General features: G+C 39.5%; 2 protein-coding genes across 4 annotated transcripts; one reads left to right on the forward strand and one right to left on the reverse strand.

The window, feature by feature from the left end:
- Positions 1–258: 258 nt before the first annotated feature.
- On the forward strand, positions 259–3295 carry smim22 (small integral membrane protein 22). Of its 3 annotated transcripts, none has more exons than XM_063186821.1 (4): positions 259–473; positions 773–907; positions 2773–2840; positions 2941–3295. In XM_063186821.1, exons 2-4 carry the CDS (start codon positions 781–783, stop codon positions 2986–2988), a joined length of 243 nt encoding a protein of 80 aa, XP_063042891.1. In that variant the 5' UTR covers positions 259–473; positions 773–780; the 3' UTR covers positions 2989–3295. The 3 variants fall into 3 exon arrangements, with proteins under 3 accessions (XP_063042891.1, XP_063042878.1, XP_063042884.1); XM_063186808.1 differs by having other exon boundaries at positions 269–473; positions 765–907; XM_063186814.1 differs by lacking the exon at positions 259–473 and adding an exon at positions 583–618 and having other exon boundaries at positions 765–907.
- A 177-nt stretch (positions 3296–3472) lies between these two features.
- On the reverse strand, positions 3473–18742 carry rogdi (rogdi atypical leucine zipper). Its single transcript, XM_063186798.1, has 11 exons — positions 18578–18742; positions 17847–17918; positions 17589–17671; positions 17247–17301; positions 16762–16842; positions 12549–12644; positions 8405–8503; positions 7881–7994; positions 7662–7711; positions 7124–7250; positions 3473–4902 (listed from the first exon to the last, which is right to left on the reverse strand). The coding sequence occupies exons 1-11, from the start codon at positions 18611–18613 to the stop codon at positions 4861–4863; spliced, it is 855 nt and encodes a 284-aa protein (XP_063042868.1). The 5' UTR covers positions 18614–18742; the 3' UTR covers positions 3473–4860.
- Between the last annotated feature and the right edge of the window lie 40 nt (positions 18743–18782).

Here is an 18782-nt window from a genome sequence, read left to right on the forward strand (position 1 = left end):
GGAAGCTAGGAAAATGCCCACGTAAACATGAGGTCAGGGGTCATTATTCCTCATCCGCAAAAGGCCAAGGAATATTGATAACGCCCTCTAGCGTAGTGGCAGAGACTGTCATGATGTGATGACGTCTAATAAATAACTTGCCCTTCGCTTGACCGTTTTGGGACAATACATTTTTCCCATTTCATTGTATTTTTATATGTATGAATATACAAAATAAAACACATAATGACATTAGACCGTTTGTTACAATCGTTAAATAGACTTATTTACCCCACACTTTATTTAAGGAAATTATTTGACAGGCTTTACGCGCAAAAAATGGTTTAAATGTGCTCAGTTGCCCGTTCTTTTGCACTGCTGTCTCCTTTAAGTCCTGAGAGCTAGAACTATCCCCTTTGCTTGGGTCTATGCAAAACAGGTTTGAAAAGCAGCAGGTGGGGTTTCACCCGGAAAAGAGGAAGTAAACGGCACAGGTGAGCAACTCTTCTACCAAGCTCGTCATTTTTAGTGATTAAACTACTGCGGGAAAAGGACTGATCAACTTCAGTTTAATACATTTCATGGATTTATTATATTTCCTTTCAAAGTCTGTCATTACTGCTCATCCCCACTGTCCTGGTAACCTAGTTTAAATATGTGACGCCATATGAATTGTAGCAGGGTTACCACCTGTTTGTTAAATGTATTTAAACAGAAAACACAATATTGACCAGCTATTAAACCTGCCATTATCTAGTGAATGACAGTGATTGTTTGTTTCCCAGATTTCCAGAGTACACCATGTCTGAAGACCTGAAGGAAGAGTTTGAGGACCAGTTCAAGGATGTTGTCTCCAGACTTCAATCAAAGGATCTTTTCCAGTCAGACTGGGACAAGGCTTCCTTTGCTGTGTTCTTCATTTTCATTGGTAAGAGCCAGTGACCTATATTTAGCCTTACAGCTTACACTTACAGTCCCAGGAAAAAGTTTGTACACCCTTTGACATTTCTTACATTTCTGTCAAAATTGGTCATAAAACATAGTCTGATCTTTCCAGAAATCACAAGAAGGAACAACCAGAGTCTGCTTTAACTAATTCAACCCAAACATTTACAAGTTTTCATATTTTCATTGGCCATAAGATGTAAACATTCACAGGACAGCAAGGCATAAGTAAGTACACCCTTGCATTCAATAGGTTTTAACCTTAAGTTAGTCGCAATAACCTCAACCAGATGTTTCCTGTAGTTGCAGATCAGATTAACAAAACAATCTGGATGTATCTTGTCTCCCTCTTCTTTAGAAAACTGCCCTTCTTCAGCAAGGTTTCTGGGATATCTTTAGTGAATAGCTTTCTTGACTTCATGCCATATCATCTGAAATGTTTTTGTCAGAGCTTTGACTGGGCTATTCCAGAATGTGTATTTCATTCTTATGAAGCAATTCAAATGTCAATTGCCTCTAAAATATGGGTAGTTGTCCCATTTCAGCACCCATCCTCTTGTGTGCCTCAACTGTGTGACAGACTACCTCACATTCTTTCTGTAAAATATCTCAATAAACTTCTGAGTTCATTGTTCCACTGATAATAGCTAACTGACAAGGGCCTGAGGCACCAAAGTAGCCGCATATAATGATGCTGCCGCCACCATACTGAAAAGTGGAGATGATGTTTTGGTGAAGGTGTGGTTCTCCAGTTCTCCTCCAAACATGATACTATGTGTTCCCCTGAAAAATTCAACTTTAGTTTCAACGTTGGTCTACTGAATATTTAGCAGTAATTTTATGAAGCATATAAATGCTTTTTTCGCAAACCTCAAAGTTGCAGCAATATTTTTTTGGACAGAAACCCCAATAATTTTAGATTGGCAGAATGAACCCCATTTTTAGCTTTTCTTGGTTACATCTCCACATCTGAGTATGGTGGCGGGAGCATCATTATATGCGGCTACCTTGCTGCCTCAGGCCCTTGAAAGTTTGCTACTATCAGTGGAGCAATGAACTCAAGTTTATTGTGATATTTTACAGAAAAAATGTGAGGAAGTCTGTCACACTGTTGAAGCACACAAGAGGATGGGTGCTGAAATGTGACAACAACCCATACTTAAGAAGCAAATCGACATTAGAATGGCTTCATAACAATGAAGTACACATTCTGGAATAGCCCAGACAAAGCCCTGACTAAAAACAATTGAGATTATATGGCATGAAGTCAATAAAGCTATGCACTCCAGACATCCCAGAAACCTTGATGACGAGAGGCAGTTCTCTAAAGAAGAGGGAGACAAGATACATCCAGATTGATTTGTTAATCTGATCTGCAACTACAGGACAAGTCTGGTTGAGGATATTGCAACTAACTGAGGGTTAAAACCTATTTAATGCAAGGGTGTACTTACTTATGCCTTGCTCTCCTGTGAATGTTATAGCCTTATGGCCAATAAAAATATGAAAACATGTAATTGTTTGTGTGGAATTAGTTAAAGCAGACTCTGATTGTTCCTTCTTGAGATTTCCGGGAAGATCAGACCATGTTTTATGATCTATTTTGACTGAAAAGTAAGAAATTTCAAAGGGTGTACAAACTTTTTCTTGGGACTGTATGTACATGGGAATTTATGGAGCACTGTTGGTTTTTGTGTATGACACTTGAAACATGTACACTCATTTATTACATTTAGTTATAAGCATTCCACACACTCAAGTATTTTGAGACCATTGTGTATGGTGATATTACACTGAAGACAATACATATTATTATTATTATTATTATTAAATATTATTTCCCCTTAGGCATGATCCTATTGCTCATCCTTCTGGTTCTCATTCGATGCCTCTGCTGTTGCTGCTGCGATGAAAAGGTAGGCCTATGTGGTTGAAGTCAATCTGTTTCACGATTTAGACTCGATGCATAATTGAGCATGTAAAAACAACAACTCTTCTTTCCTTTTTCCATCTCAGCCTCGCAGACATAAGGTGGGGATTGATAATATGGCCCTGGACCCATGAGGACCATGTAACTCCACACATTCTGGGTCTGCAGCACCACGGTCTCAACCTTATTTTTATATGTTTTTTTGTGATCACATGATTCATGTTATACAGAATGAAAGCACAAGTGGTCTGTTAATCTCTAAGAAGTCAGCTGCCTGCTGTTTGTCATGTTGTTGCCAAGTCGCATCCTAGATCACTAAGTCACTTTTGTTTTGTTGACCTCTTTAAAACACTTTGTTGAAAATTCTCTTTTAAGATGAAAAATGTAAATAACCTTTTTTAAATTATTAAAAAAATGAATGAATATAAATATATATATACACCGGTATATGTTTCGCTTTGTTTTTTTTCCATATTCTTCGACCTGACTGGTGGATTTAGTACAGTTGGCCTAGTTTGTATACTGACACTCAGGTTACACTCCCCTCAAGTTGTACAATGAAACCTTATCATCAGCGCCACCCTCACTAAACAAAGACACAATTAAATGACAAGGTGATGCATATATACTTTCACATTTATTTAGAGCACAGTATATTTTATGGTCCATATTTCTTTTAAAAATAGTGTAAGACTTCATTTGTTCCACGTTGAAATGAAATTGAACATCAAGACAAAAACAGTCAAAAAGTGCAAAATAATGCAATACTGAATGATAAATAAATAAATTAAGCAGAACAGTTTTGCTTGTTTTCTGAAACAAAAGAATACATGTGTATAAGCAACAAGAGGAAAAAATAAGTGCAGCGTTGAATAGAGTTAAGCCTCCTGAAGTCTTTTCGAGTAATGCCAGTTATACCCCTTGAAAATCTCATGGAATGGTTTTGTGATCAGACTCTTCCCATGAGCTGATGCTAGTGAATTCTTTACATCATATAGTGTCAGCAACCGTGAAAAAGACAAAAAATGTCTTTGGAATGCAGTAACTCAAGTAACAAAAGAAAACGTTACATTTAACAAACAAGTGCAAAACATTTAAAACCTTCTGTCTGTAGTGTTAGGGAATGTAATTACTGGTACTCATACTGCTAAATCTGCTGGATGTTATCGACTTCAAGAAATGGCTTGATTTAAGGAATATCGATTAACAGACTACTGATCAGAGCTGAAAAGGAAACATGTGATTCAGCAAAAGAAACATATCCAGCTTATATGGGACAAATATTAAAATAGGAGGTCCATTCATGACATGTAAGAACAAAACGGTGCCGCTACAAGAAATGTGTCAAGTATAACTTCACAGCATGACTTGTCACCATCGCTGTCATAACATTTCTTTCTAATATGCGTCAGCAACAAAACAAAGCAAGTCTACCAGCACAAAGAAAAAAAACACTGAGACACACACAACACAAAACATCTAAATGATTACTCCATAATGATACTCCACTGAGGGCAATAAAGGACACGGGTTGTCCACACATGCCTCCCTACATCTGTATGTGTTTTTCCATCCTAACTGCACCATGGACACCGAGCGTTTGCATGCTCCCTCCACAAATTAGCTTATTGTTCCTATTCAAATACCACATGGACAAATAACCAGAGAGGCTGGTGTTCCTCAGGTGGGTATTCCAAGAAGCAGGTTCAGAGGTAAACCAGATTAAGTTAACCTTGAGGTAGTGGTGGTAAATCATCTAATAGAAGAGCCTGAAGTCCCCATTTTATGAACTAAATGACACTTGCGGCTAATGTATTATTAGGTTTACCACTTCCTGTAGGGTTAATTAACCAGGTTTCAGACTTGACCACGTTTCTTGGAATACCCCCCAGGTTGACTCTGTAGAACATCCTGGGAGACAGGTGTACGAACCACAATTACTGGAGGGGTGAGGGGACATTGTAGTGAATTCCTCTCTTTGAGGATTTGTTGGTTGTGGCCTCAGTTTAAAATGGCCTGTAGTTCCAGAAACTGGAGAACACGGATATCTGCACAGACACACAGAAAACAAACCAAGACACATTTGTAAGGCTAATCATTCACTATGGAGGCAGCTATGGCCCAATGTTGGCATACCTTTTTGTCGCCATCAAGGTTAGTCATTCACCCTAGGTATCACTCTCGTAACTGACATTGGTTGCTAAGACTAAACTTGTGATTGAAGTGGTCTACTACATCTTGTGATCTAGATACACTAGGTCTTCGATAATAATGTTGCCTTTGAATAGAGCTACGAGGACAGACATTTACAGACATTGTTTCCAACATTAGTTTAAAGACACTTGGCCTTGAGTGAATAAATCCAAATCTGGTAAAAACCCTGCCAGTTTCCTTATGACATAGGCGGCTCACTAGGTACAATCCATTATCCTAACTTAAGTCCTCGACCTGTGCTTGTAGCCTCGGGCAGTTTCCCCACTGTCAGCAGAGCCACATAAACTTTTAGGAGGGTCATTTCATGTGAAATCAGACACTGGGACCAGACCGACACAGATTTCAATCATACTTGGTGTGCCTGTTTAGTAGCAAGGTAACACCCCAGAACTGCATTTGTGTGAATCTGACACCAATATTAAGGGAGAAACAGACTAGCAAAGGTTTACATATGAGGGTAGGACACTATACATTCAGCCTTGATTATATCAGTCAGTGTAAGTCACAAAAAGATGTCTGAGGTGTTGTTTGAAAGCTCTTTTCTGGCTCTACAAATTACACAAACAGCATGGAATACAACAACCTTCAGAATATGAATTATGATGCATCAAACAATAAAAAAATTGAATATATATAAAAAAACGTATATTTAAAAATGTTCTTGTCTAGAATTTCTTGTCTAAACATAGCCTGTAAGGTCATAAACAACACCTGAATATGGGGTGTTTGGTTCTTTATTCATTTCAGAGATAATGGGACATAAAGGTTAAAATGAGTTGTAATAAAGTAGTAATAGAGTAGTGTCAGGGACAGGGCTGGACTGGCCATCTGGCATATTCCCGGTGGGCCCTGCACCCTTGTCTGTCCCTATTCCAGGTACTCAAAAACTACACCGCTTCTGCTCATTGTCAATGGACACAGTGGAAGCTAGACCATTTTCAGCATTCAGAGAAGGCAGGGTTGAAAGAATAAGCTCAGTAAAGGATTTTTTTACATGTTCAAGCATCAAAGGTTATGTTATATCTATATATGATGGCAACTGGTGGCTAGCATGTGTTGAGGAATGTATGCTGAGCACTGGAGAGGTGAAACTGAACTCCCTGCATCCTCATGGACCATCTCCATCCTTCACATATTCCGATTGACATGCTGTCACGTGATATTACTATGGTATTACCATATTATTACTTGGTGATCTGTATGGTGCCATATTGTTGAGTCCAATTATCTCTGAAATGAATAAAGAACCAAACACCAGCATTTCAGGAGTTCATGACATTGCAGGCTACGTTTAGACAAGGAACTGGCCATTTCAAAATATAAGTTTTTTTGATATTCAATTTTTAATTTTTCAATTTATCATAATTCATATTCTGAGGGTTGTTGTCTTCCATGCTGTTGTGTAATTTGTAGAGCCAGAAAAGAGCTTTCAAATAACACCACAGGCATCTTTTTGTGACTTACACTGACTGATATAATCAAGGCTGAATGTATAGGGTCCTACCCTCATATGTAAACCTTTCCTAGTCTGTTTCTCCCTTAATATTGGTGTCAGATTCACACAAATGCAGTTCTGGGGTGCTACCTTGCTACTAAACAGGCACACCAAGTATAATTGAAATCTGTGTCGGTCGGGTCCCAAAGTGTCTGATTTCACGTGAAATGACCCAGGAGATTTTCCCCCATTCAACATCCAGACTGCAAATTTAAAAATGACATTTGAATTGCACTTTTGCAAGATATTAAAATCAAACTTCTGTCGTCAATGACGTCTTGTGTCATCACGAGGCCACAAGCACAAGGGAGGATGGGAGTTAGGGTAATGGAAATGATCCACTGAGGAACCCGTGTTGAGTACTCATTACTATCAGCTTATACCAAGCTGGTTGAATCAATTTCTGACAGGAATTTAAATTTCTGAACTCGGGATTGACACCTGTGTATACGTACCGGTACACACACACACACACACACAGACAGACACACACAGAGACAGACACACACACACACACACACACACACACACACACACACACACACACACACACAGCTGACCTTGTCCTTGAGCTGCTGACAGAGCTGCAGTGAGATGGTGAAGAAGACCAGGGTGTCGTTCAGCCAGGGCACCACACACTCCACCTTGTGGACGTGGCTGACCTCAAACTTAGCGTTGTTTATCTCACTGCCAGACACAGAGGGAGGGAAGTACAGCACTCAGTCAACCATTCAGCTGTGAAGCCAGCTGGCTTGTTAAAAGCACTTTACAGCCACTACACTGCATGGCCTTCTACCTCTTGCCTACCTTGCACTATATACTGTATTATGTCTTATTGCACTTTTCAAATGTTTATTTGTATGTGTAATTCCCTTTTTATTTATGGCCCCTTTTGTTTTCTTGTCTTTTGTCTTAGCTATGTGTATTTGTGTTGTTAAATTTGTGAGCAAACCAAAAGACATTCCTAGCAACTGTATGTCATACTGTTGATTTGGCTATGATAAACTTGAACTTGAACTTTAAAAGTTATACAAGCAGCTGTACTCTACATTTTCAGTACAATAAACTCAAGACATGTACGATAATATCGGTACTTACAACATGGCTCCAGGGTTGTGCAAGACAGAACTTCCTGCTGGTTTAAAGTTCTGTAAAGAAAAATGTAAGTGTTTTACGTCTTAATCAATATTTTAGCTGTGTATACATGTAGTAGAACAAGGCATGTCCCACATTCATATTTTTGTCATTCTGGACAAAAAAAACACTAACCAAAGATAATCGGATTAATAATAATAATAAATAAATAAAGAGGTTTACCTTGGTAGTATTTGGCTGCAGCACATGCAGCTGGTAGACGACCAAGCACAGCTTACTGAGGTTGATGTAGAAGTTCACCATCACGTCTCCAGGCATAGCAGGAGAGAACATTTTCTGTGAGGAGGGGGGTGGGGGGAATCTAAGTTTAACAGTGTACTAACAGCTATAGGAACAGTCTCCGCAACAGTAAACAATCATCCATTTATATACACTGGTTTCAGACCTTATGGGTCTTAAGAAAAAGAAACATGTGAAACGAGAAATGTACAAAATTATTCATCAATGGCTAAATATGGCATATACTAAAATGGTCCATTTCTCATTTAAGAAATGAACATGAATAAAGCATACATGCACATTTCACCAATTCTTAAATGTTGCAAAGTCTCATATGTACTGCATGTCTCTCACAGTATATTTAAACATTATGCATCGACATATGCATGCATACATGAGATATACAGTACAAGTATAATGTTAAACATGCTTGTAAGTCTTGAGCCTTGCTGTGTAGGTCTGCTCACCATGAGGCCGCTGGAGGCGAGCTCGGGCAGGGTCATGGTGGCGGGGGTGGTGAGGCGATTGCGGGCCCGTGTCAACTGCAGCATCACCGCATCCATCAGCTGCAGAGACACCAGAAAACAAAACCAACACCCCACCCAGCCATTAAACACACAAACCAGGGTACATTTTTTATTTATTTACGTGTCTCTAAGTAACAGTACATAACAGGATTGTTTTATGCAATGTTTGGTCAGTTTGCACTGAAATTCATTTTGCATCCCCAACATTTTTTTTAGATTCACGTGTAGAAACATGTCTCAAAGTTGCAATATACCATTATGATTTTAGGCCATGTTTTGATAATTCACCAATATCTAAAAATGACCATACATTAATACATGTTATTATATGGTGTGACGTCATCGGTCGAATGCTCCATTCATTTCAATGGGGCTCCCCAACGTTCGCACGTCTGTTATTTTTCGATAACGGACGGGTTGGTCTATAACAGACCGCTGTCAATGGCAGCAAGACTTTTCACTGCTAAAGCGACTTTTCAACAAGACTCTAATCAGCTGCTGTGATAGACAACACCTGTTGTCCTGGCTACCTAGCTGTTAGCGGTGTTCCACAACGGCACTGTTTTGTTTTGCGCAGCAACAATCTTTTGACATTAAAAACTATAGCCTAATAGCCTAGCCTTCACATTAAATAGGCCTAAAGAAATGTCCCCGCCATGTGTGAATCATTTAAGTATATCCATATAATAAGCGGGTTAACTTTCGGCGAGTCGGTCGCTTTGTGGAATAGCAGCACTTCAGAGAGAACAAGACCCCTCCGCTCCGCGTCGGGGTCTAAAAATTCTCTCTGTCGTGCTGCTATTCCACGGTAGCGACCTTCTCGCCGAACGTTAACCCTTACTTATTAGCCTATATGGTTGTGACGTCATCGGTCGAATGCTCCATTCATTTCAACGGGGCTCCCCAACGTTCGCACGTCTGTTATTTTTCGATAACGGACGGGTTGGTCTATAACAGACCGCTGTCAATGGCAACAAGACTTTTCACTGCTAAAGCGACTTTTCAACAAGTCTCTAATCAGCTGCTGTGATAGACAACACCTGTTGTCTCTAGGCTACCTGTTGCCTAGCGGTGTTCCACAACGGCACTGTTTTGTTTAGCGCAGCAACAATCTTGACATGAAAAACTATAATAAACTTAACATTAAATAGGCCTAAAGAAATGTCCCCGCCATGTGTGAATCATTTAAGTATATCCATATAATAAGCGGGTTAACGTTCGGCGAGTCGCGCTTTGTGGAATAGCAGCACTTCAGCTTCAGCTCCGCGTCGGGGTCTAAAGATTCTCTCTGTCATGCTGCTATTCCACGGTAGCGACCTTCTCGCCGAACGTTAACCCTTACATCTTTCACTGAATAAAATCACACCAAAAAGAAGGGCAATGTGTGTAAACTAAAACTTACACTAAAGGACCAATTTAAAGGTACACTGTGCAGGAAATGGTCAAAAAAGGTACTGCAACTATGCTGTTCATTGAAACTAGGCTGCCAAATTTGATATTTACATGAAAGTTTATTAAGTAATAAACAAATATTTTCTAGTATGGTCCAAGTAGATTCATTTTTGCAGCTAAAAATTGCTATTTTGGGAAATTCACCATGGAGAAGATCCCCTTTTCATGTATGAAAAGTGTAATGAATGTATAATGAATAATGAATACTTGTAATGATGAATAATGAAGGTGACTTGAAGGTGGTGGTAAGTATTCATGAAAAAGGTAACATTAGTGAATGGGCACCATGAACTCTGGAAATAAACAACTAAAAATCTCACACAGTGTCCCTTTAAAGCCTACGTCGGTTCATAAGCAAAGAAGGAAATAGCTGAATGCATAGTCCTCTGCTAAGGTCAGAGTTATATGAATTCCAACCATCATCAATACGGAGAGAGATATGATCAATGGAACCTATAGTCTATATACAGTGAGGAGAATAAGTATTTGATCCCTTGCTGATTTTGTCGGTTTGCCCACTAATAAAGACATGATCATTCTATAATATTAATGATAAAATGTATTCTAATATAGAGAGGCAGAATATCAAAAAGAAAATCCAGAAAATAACTTTGAAGAATATATTTTAATTGATTTGTATTCCATTGAGGAAAATAAGTATTTGACCCCTCTAGTCAAAGAAGACAAAATACTTGGTGGCAAAGCCCTTGTTTTCTCATACAGAGGTCAGATGTTTCTTTCAGTTAATTACAATGTTTGTGGATATATTAGAAAGGATTTTTGTCCACTTTTCTTTGCAGATCATCTCTAAATCACTTAAGTTGTATGACTGTAGCTTGCCAAATGGGAGCTTCTGTTCCCTTCACAGGATTATTATAGGGTTAATGTTTGGAAACTGTCTAGGCCAGTGTTTCCCAACCTTTTATGTCTCCCGTACCCCCTAAACCTCTTTGTTGTGCCATGAGTACCCCCTAATTCATGTTTTATATTGATTTCCCTGTCCTGATGTGACTGCTCCATACATTTGTTATAATTATATCTTTCCAAGTACCCCCTGCAGTGTGCTCGCGTACCCCTAGTGGTACACGTACCCCTGGTTGGGAAACACTGGTCTAGGCCACTTCATGACCTTAATGTGCTTCTGCTTGAGCTACTCCTTCGTTGCTTGGGCTGTATGTTATGGATTATTATCATTTTGGGAGGCCAATCCATGACCCACCTTCAGTCTAGTGGTGGTGGGAAAGAGGTTGGCATGCAGCATTGTACGTTTACATGTCTCCCTCCATCCATTTCTTGACGATGTGAAGTTGTCCTGTGTCTTGGCCAGACAAACAACCTCAAAACATAATGTTACCACTTTCATTTATGATGTTGGAGAAGGTGTTGTTCTTGGGATCATAGGCAGCATTTCTCTTCCTCCAAACACATCGAGTTTTGTTAATGCAAAACAGTTTGATTTTGGTGTCATCTGATTCCAGCACCTCCCAATCATATCCTAATCCAGTTTGACGTTCATTGGCAAACCTCAGGTGAGCCTGAACAGGTTCCTTCTGAAGCCGGGGTACCATACATGCACTGCAGGATTTTAATCCGCTGTGGTATCAAGTGTTTCCAATAGTTTTCTTAGTGATTGAGGTCCCAGCTGCCTTGAGATCATTTCCTAGCTCCTCCCATACAGTTTTGAGGTGCTTTATCTCCTTTTTTCTGATTATTAAATTCCCACAAGGTCAACTCTTGTATGGAACCACAGACAGGCCTAAGATTGATGATTGATGATCATTTTGTATGTCCTAAAATTGGGAAGAAATGCACCAACAGTTTGCTCTTTAATATCCAGGAGCCCATTTCAGCCTTGTTGAGTTCTAAAATCTTGTCCCTGACATCCTTTGACAGCGTTTTGGTCTGTCCCATGTTGGCGAGTTTAGTTTGTTTGATTGACTGATTCTATGGACTGATTCTGCAGATTCAATGTGTCTTTTGTGCAGGTTACTATTAACAGGTGTGTTCAATTCAGATAACAAGTTGATTGGAAGTGCCATTTGATCTGCGGGATCAGAACTCTTAATGGTTGGCAGGGGATCAAATACTTATTTCCCTCAATTAAATACAAATCAATTATTATATATTCTTTAGAGTTAATTTCTGGATTTTCTTTTTGATATTCTGTCTCTCCATATTAGAATACATATTATCATTAACATTAAAGACTGATCATGTCTTTATTAGTGGGCAAACCAACAAAATCAGCAAGGGATCAAATACTTATTCTCCTCACTGTACATTATTCAATGACTTCTGTTACTGTCAGACCCAAAACAGCACTTTCAATAACAAAATACGACAGGCTGGTCATTTAATTTCCAGAGTGAGTGCGTTTCCACATGATTTATGATAGGATAAAAAAACACTATTTGAGGCACAGCCAGTGTTCAATAAAGGATTTTTAACTTTAGTAAGGAGTGCCTCAAATCGTTTTTTTATCTTTTCATGGAAGTTTGGACCCCCAAGTTTTTTTTTTGATGAGCACCCTTTTTTACTAATTGGATACAGGACCCAGTGAAGCATTCCCTTTTCTCTTTTTGTATGATTTATGTTAGCTCTGCGCGTTGGTGCTGAGAGAGTGTTGACGGACCTTGTTCACCTCTGCCCCAGTTTTGAAGTGGTAGCTCTCGTCTCGGCTGTTCAGGAGATGGAGGGCCTGGTTCACGTGGTTCCTTGCATCCTGGATCTAGACGGAGACAGAGCGAAACACAATTCAGTCACAGCTGCATGTAGAAAAAGCCTCTGTCACTTATTCAGAGAATGGATGGTCAGCTCATGTACAGTCAACAGGCCTAAAGTGTGTCACAGCGACAAGCAATGACAGTAAGCAGTATTTTGAGAAATGTTGCCAAGAAAGTTAGTAACAAATGTTGCGTGGGCAGCACTGAATCAATAGTATTGGAATGCTTTTGTCAGGTGACCTTAAGGTGACAGTTGTATAAGGCAACTTTTTGAGTAATGTTAAAACCTGTGTGCATGGAACAATGGATTGGTACAACATTTTCTGGGCACCGTTTCACTGATACTGAGTGACTTTTTCAGAGCAATGTAGAACATAAGCAGGGCTCTAGATTAACTTTTTTCATCACCAGCCAAAATGGCTAGTAGATCTCACTTAATCTCATTAGCCAAACACACTTACTAATGGGTCAAAGTGGCTAGTCTTCTCTACCAGCCAAACTGAAATTTCCCCAGCATTTGGCCGGTGTTCATTTAGAGCCCGTAAGTATGGAAGTTACGGTCGGTCATCATCAACTCTGAACATTACCAATTTATCACACGATTAGCTGTAAGCATTGGGCGGAGAGTGAGCCTACAGTGACCCACCCTGCAGGAAATCTGTTACAAAACAAGTAGGAGTCAGTCATGCTAATGTCTGGAAGCATTGCTCACAAGGCTACTGAATCACCACCAGGTCTTTCATCACATTTAGGCCAAGGGTCTAAAACAATTTCCAAAGTTATAAACAAAGTTAATATATTATTGTGAATGTGTGAATAAATACGGTGTACAGTATGCCTGTGCCCTTTGTGGTCTGTATCTGTGATTGCAGCTGTGTGCTACAGTGAGCCCATTTACAATCCCCAACTCCGATGAAGTTGGGACGTTTGGTAAACAGTGAATAAAATCAAAATGCTATCATTTTCAAAACATTCAATCTATTCATTAGATGGAGAATAGTGAAAAGACAACATATTAAGTGTTAAAACCGAGAAAAAGTATTGTTTTGGGGGACATATGTACTCATTTCTAATTTGATAAATCCAACACGTCTCAAAAGAGTTGGGACGGGGACAATAAATGGCAGCAAATGTCGAGGAAGACTAAAAACAAAACAAAAGACAACACTTAACAGTTAAATACATTGACCGATGAGATGATTTTATATAAAAAACAGTGTTAATTTCTATCTTGGACATGATTTCACCAGCTTAAATGGTGGGTGTATTCCTTGTCATGTTTTGCAATGTTTTCCTTTCTGTAGTGCTTACAGTGTGACAGGTCTTGACCAAAAACCCACCATTTTATCACCTGCTGGTCCTTATGATGGAGCCAAACTATTAAAACATAGTAGAGAATGCAATTTGACCTTACTACGTGGCAGTAATTGAAGATCTCCCTTCAAAATATAGCGCATGAGTGTCCTTTCATGCTGTTTAAAACCCATTTATACCATTCAGCACTGTATTTAACTCTACAGATGAGTGAGAAGATCTTAACCAATGCACTACTGCACCCGCATGCCATCATGGAGGCTGACTTTTGAAGCTAGCACTAACACAAGTTGGATGGTCCATTTTCACTGTAGCACAGGATGTGCAATGCTCTATTATTGTCAAAAAGAATGGACTTCTACAACTTCTGCTGACTTCTGTAAGCAAAGGACATTTTCCCATGTCTTCTGGGTCTATTTCAAGTGAGCTCAGGTGCTTAGGAGAATGTTACACCCCTGTATCATTTTCATGCATTAAGCATTCTTAATATGGTCAATTTTCAATAGCTCTAATTCCTGGAGTGCTAGAGTGAGACTACAGCCAATATATATTTCATGATGTCATGAACCTATACAATGATTTTATTAACAAAAATATGTCTTTTATACACTCAATCGTGGTAAATCAAAGGGAATTCAAAAATGTATGTAATAATTATAGATAGATAGATAGATAGATTATTTATTTGTCCTTTCGGAAATTTGTTCTGTGCCATTTTCAGTGCATCTGATACAATTACAAAGACATTACAATAAACAAGAACACAATAGACAAACACGACCCCCCCCCCCCCGCCTCCCCTCCCTCTATAGGACAAAAAGACAGGTTGACAAAAAACCCAACATAAACACAGTAAAGTGCAGTATTCAGTACCAAAGTGCAGTGTGCTATTCAGTCTAACTTACAGTTGTCTTATTTAGGATGGATATACTAGTAGGAATAAATGATTGGCGGGCTCTGTTTGTCTTAAATGAGGGCATCCTAAACCTCCTACCTGAGGGCAACAACTCATATGCTTGCTGTAAGGGGTGGGAGAGATCCTCACATATGGTATTTGCCTTCTTTACCACCCTTACTTCAACAGTCATGGCCATGCTATTTAGTGGCTGGCAAGCAATCTTGCTGGCCATGTTGATTATCTTATGCAGCTTATTTTTATTAACAACAGACAGGGAGAAGTACCAGGCCACAGAACAGAAACATAAAATGCTCTCAACAAAAGAAAGATAAAAACCCCACATCATATCCCTATCCACTTTAAATTGTATTAGCTTTCTCATGAAGTACAGTCTCTGCATTCCCTTTTTGTAAACAGTATCGGTGTTACAGCTCCAAGTTAATTTGTCATCTATTACAGTTCCCAGATATTTATAGTTTTTCACCACCTCAATGTCTTCCCCATGTATGACCATGTTCTGATGGGTGTGTCTCCCCGTTCTAAAATCCACAATGAGTTCTTTTGTCTTTCTTGTATTTAGAAAAAGACAGCTGGACTCACACCACTCTACAAACTGATCCACCCAGGCCCTGTATTGGGTCTCATTATTGTCTTTAATTAACCCCACTATGGCTGTATCGTCTGCGAATTTAATCGTGACATGATCAGTTGTATTACTTCTACACTCATTTGTGTAGAGTGTAAAGAGCACCGGGGAAATTACGCTCCCTTGTGGAGCCCCAGTGTTAGTAAAAATTGGGGAGGACACAGCTTTGTTTACCCGAACACACTGTGTTCTCTCGGTCAGAAAGGACTCAACCCATTTTATTAAGTTTGAATTCACACCCAGGTTTAAAAGCCTCTCCATCATAAGATGGGGCCTAATGGTGTTGAACTATGGTAATTATTCCCTTTGCATCTTTAATTCTGAGTGACTCAGCCTCTCTGTGATGATCTTATACCTGGACACCTATATTGTCCGTCAGTACAATTAATTTTGAAATGTTCTTCTTTGTTGTTTTATCTTATTTGGATGTTTACTAAATTTCACTGATCCCCGTCCCAACTCTTTTGAGACGTGTTGGATTTATCAAATTAGAAATGAGTACATATGTCCCCCAAAACAATATTTTTTCTCGGTTTTAACACTTAATATGTTGTCTTTTCACTATTCTCCATCTAATGAATAGATTGAATGTTTTGAAAATGATAGCATTTTGATTTTATTCACTGTTTACCAAACGTCCCAACTTCATCGGAGTTGGGGTTTGTATATGCACATCAATAAACTGTTTATGATCAGCTTTTTGGAGTAACCGGTTTATTCAAGTGTTCATGTAAAGTGTTAATAATAATCCGTATATTGCAGTTATGTTTATTGCAGTTATGTTTATGAGAAATCCGATTCGTACAGGTAGGTTTTTGGCTAATAAACTGATTTCTCAAGACATGTGTCCAGCATAATCGGGCTATTATCAGGTTATCATTCTAGAATGATAAGTAGCCAATCACAAGCCTTAAATTCTAGCTTCGTGTCACACACTTGAGTGGAACACAGGCAACTGACAGACTGTATGTAAACAGCAATAAATAGTCTACTCCAATAACCTGTGTATTCCAATAACCCGATTATTGCGGCAATGTACACAGAGTCAGTGATCCTAAGTTCCATGTTTTGTTTTGGCAGATGGTTCTTCCTGCTCCACATTCATGGTATTTATGCACACAAGTCTGTGACGTTACATGTAGTATGCCCTGCCCTTGCTTAAATGAGTCCCGCTCAGGGATGCAAAATGACTTTCAGTGAAAACTGACAATAAAGTTGATATCATATTGTATCGTATGTCAGAACACCACTGTGATGGTCGTACCTGTTGCAGTTTCCACTGTTTGTCGTCCCTGAAAGCGAAATGGAGGACTTGACTGCTTTTGGCGACTTTAATGTTGATGTCCTACAAAACAAATGAAACAACCATGTTGTTATTATGGCAAACACAGAGGAAGGCCTACAGCAGAGGTGGGCAAACTCAGGTCCGGGGGCCACATGCGGGCCGCTGAGCCATTTCATGTGGCCCGCAGAGCCTTTACAAGACTTTTAACTGTGATGCTGTGATACAATAAAAAGTGATTCTCACACAATACTCTTAAAATCAATACCCAAGATAGGAGTCTCATAGATTATACATTGCATTATTACGTTTGACAGGCAAGTTGCCTGCAAGATCTGGCCCTTCGACCAACATTCTAAACCCAATGTGGCCCTTTGGCCAAAATGATTGCCTACCCCTGGCCTACACCCATGTACCCCCTCATCCCTCTAAAACAAGAAAAAACCAATATGGGAAGGGGAACTTACAGCCTGGGTCAATGCTTCACCTTGCAAAGTCAATACTCCCTTTACTTGGTCCATTCTGGAAAAAACACCATACAGCATTTTCAAAATTAGTATGGATCATTAATACATTCTACTCAATCAAAGCAGCTATTTTTTCTTCTTCAATGAAGAGTTCTGGTTTATAGCATGCTGACTGAGCATACATCATCTCTTGATGGTTACTGTGTTTATGGCTTTGAGTTAATTATGATTGGGGATAATAACATGATAATAAGATGGGGATATATATTACGAAACCGAGAAGAACAAAAACAGAAATGTAACAGAGTACACAGTGCACAGATTCACATCAGCACCACTTACGTGGAGCTGCCAAGGATAAAATTCTCCTGCTTCAGCTGTCCCTCCAATCCTGGTGTTGGCATTGAAAAACGCCTGGATGCCTCCTGTTGACAAAACAAGCCCTATGTTTAGAGCTGCAGCTCTCTGGCTGGGTGTGTGGGGTTTGCAGCACCATAGTTACATGCAAATGTTACATGCAAAAATGGTTTGCTACAACTACAGCATGCATGCAACGTGAAAATATTCTTTAAAAAATACAAATAGAGGGGGAGGGAAAACCTTTAAAATGTCTTGCAGCTGTTTCAGCACGGCATGGACTTCCTCTTTTAGCAGCCAGTTGAATTCATCTTCCTGTAATGGGAAGCATTGAATTCTTTCAACATCACATACCACAGTTAAGTGGGGATTGCACAATTCTTGCACACCAAAGAAACCATGTGTCATATAAGGCTATACATCAACAGAATGGAGAAAATACTATATGTGCCTTTGCTAAACCCCTATAAAGCTGCTCATGGGGGCTGATGCCTACTCTGGTTGTAGCCTACACACTGCTTTGGTTGTTTAATGCATGAATAATAACAAACACATGATAACGCCGCCCACATCTAAAGAAATGAATGACATGGTTGTTCCCGTGTTTGATTTACAGTGCGAACTAATTCCGCTGTGAGTTGTTCATTAAACAAAGGGCGCTGATTTAGCCTGACAGCAAGACTTCTCTGCAAGGACACAGCTTGGGGATACACACATCTTGTGACAGCAACTCGGGGATGGTTATGCTCAAGCACAGCGCTGATGTAAACTGAGATTAGAAAAAAAATGCAAAGCACGAGCTATTCTTTGTCAGCCGGTCTTCACTGGCAATGTCTAATCTATTTTTACAACCCTAATCTGGACAAACAGCACAAAATGCATACAATATTCTGACTGTGGCTAGCATATACACGGCTAGCCAGAACACTCAGGGCTTTAGTATTAGCTGTTTAGCTATCTCACCCTCTACTTACCAACACAGTCCTCTCTGCTTGACTCGCAGCAGTCATCTTGAAAGTTACTAGGCTATGTGATGAGTGTTGGTGTCCTTGGCATTACAGAGGAAAGTGTTCCCCTGTGCAGTGAAATGGTTGTTCTGGTGTGCTTGAGCTAACTGTTTACGTTAACTGCAAGGCAGATCATCTGTGTCACACATTTACAATTATCCCTTACTCCGCC

The sequence above is a fragment of the Engraulis encrasicolus genome, chromosome 2, assembly GCF_034702125.1.
Source record: "Engraulis encrasicolus isolate BLACKSEA-1 chromosome 2, IST_EnEncr_1.0, whole genome shotgun sequence".
Taxonomy (NCBI): Eukaryota; Metazoa; Chordata; class Actinopteri; order Clupeiformes; family Engraulidae; genus Engraulis; species Engraulis encrasicolus.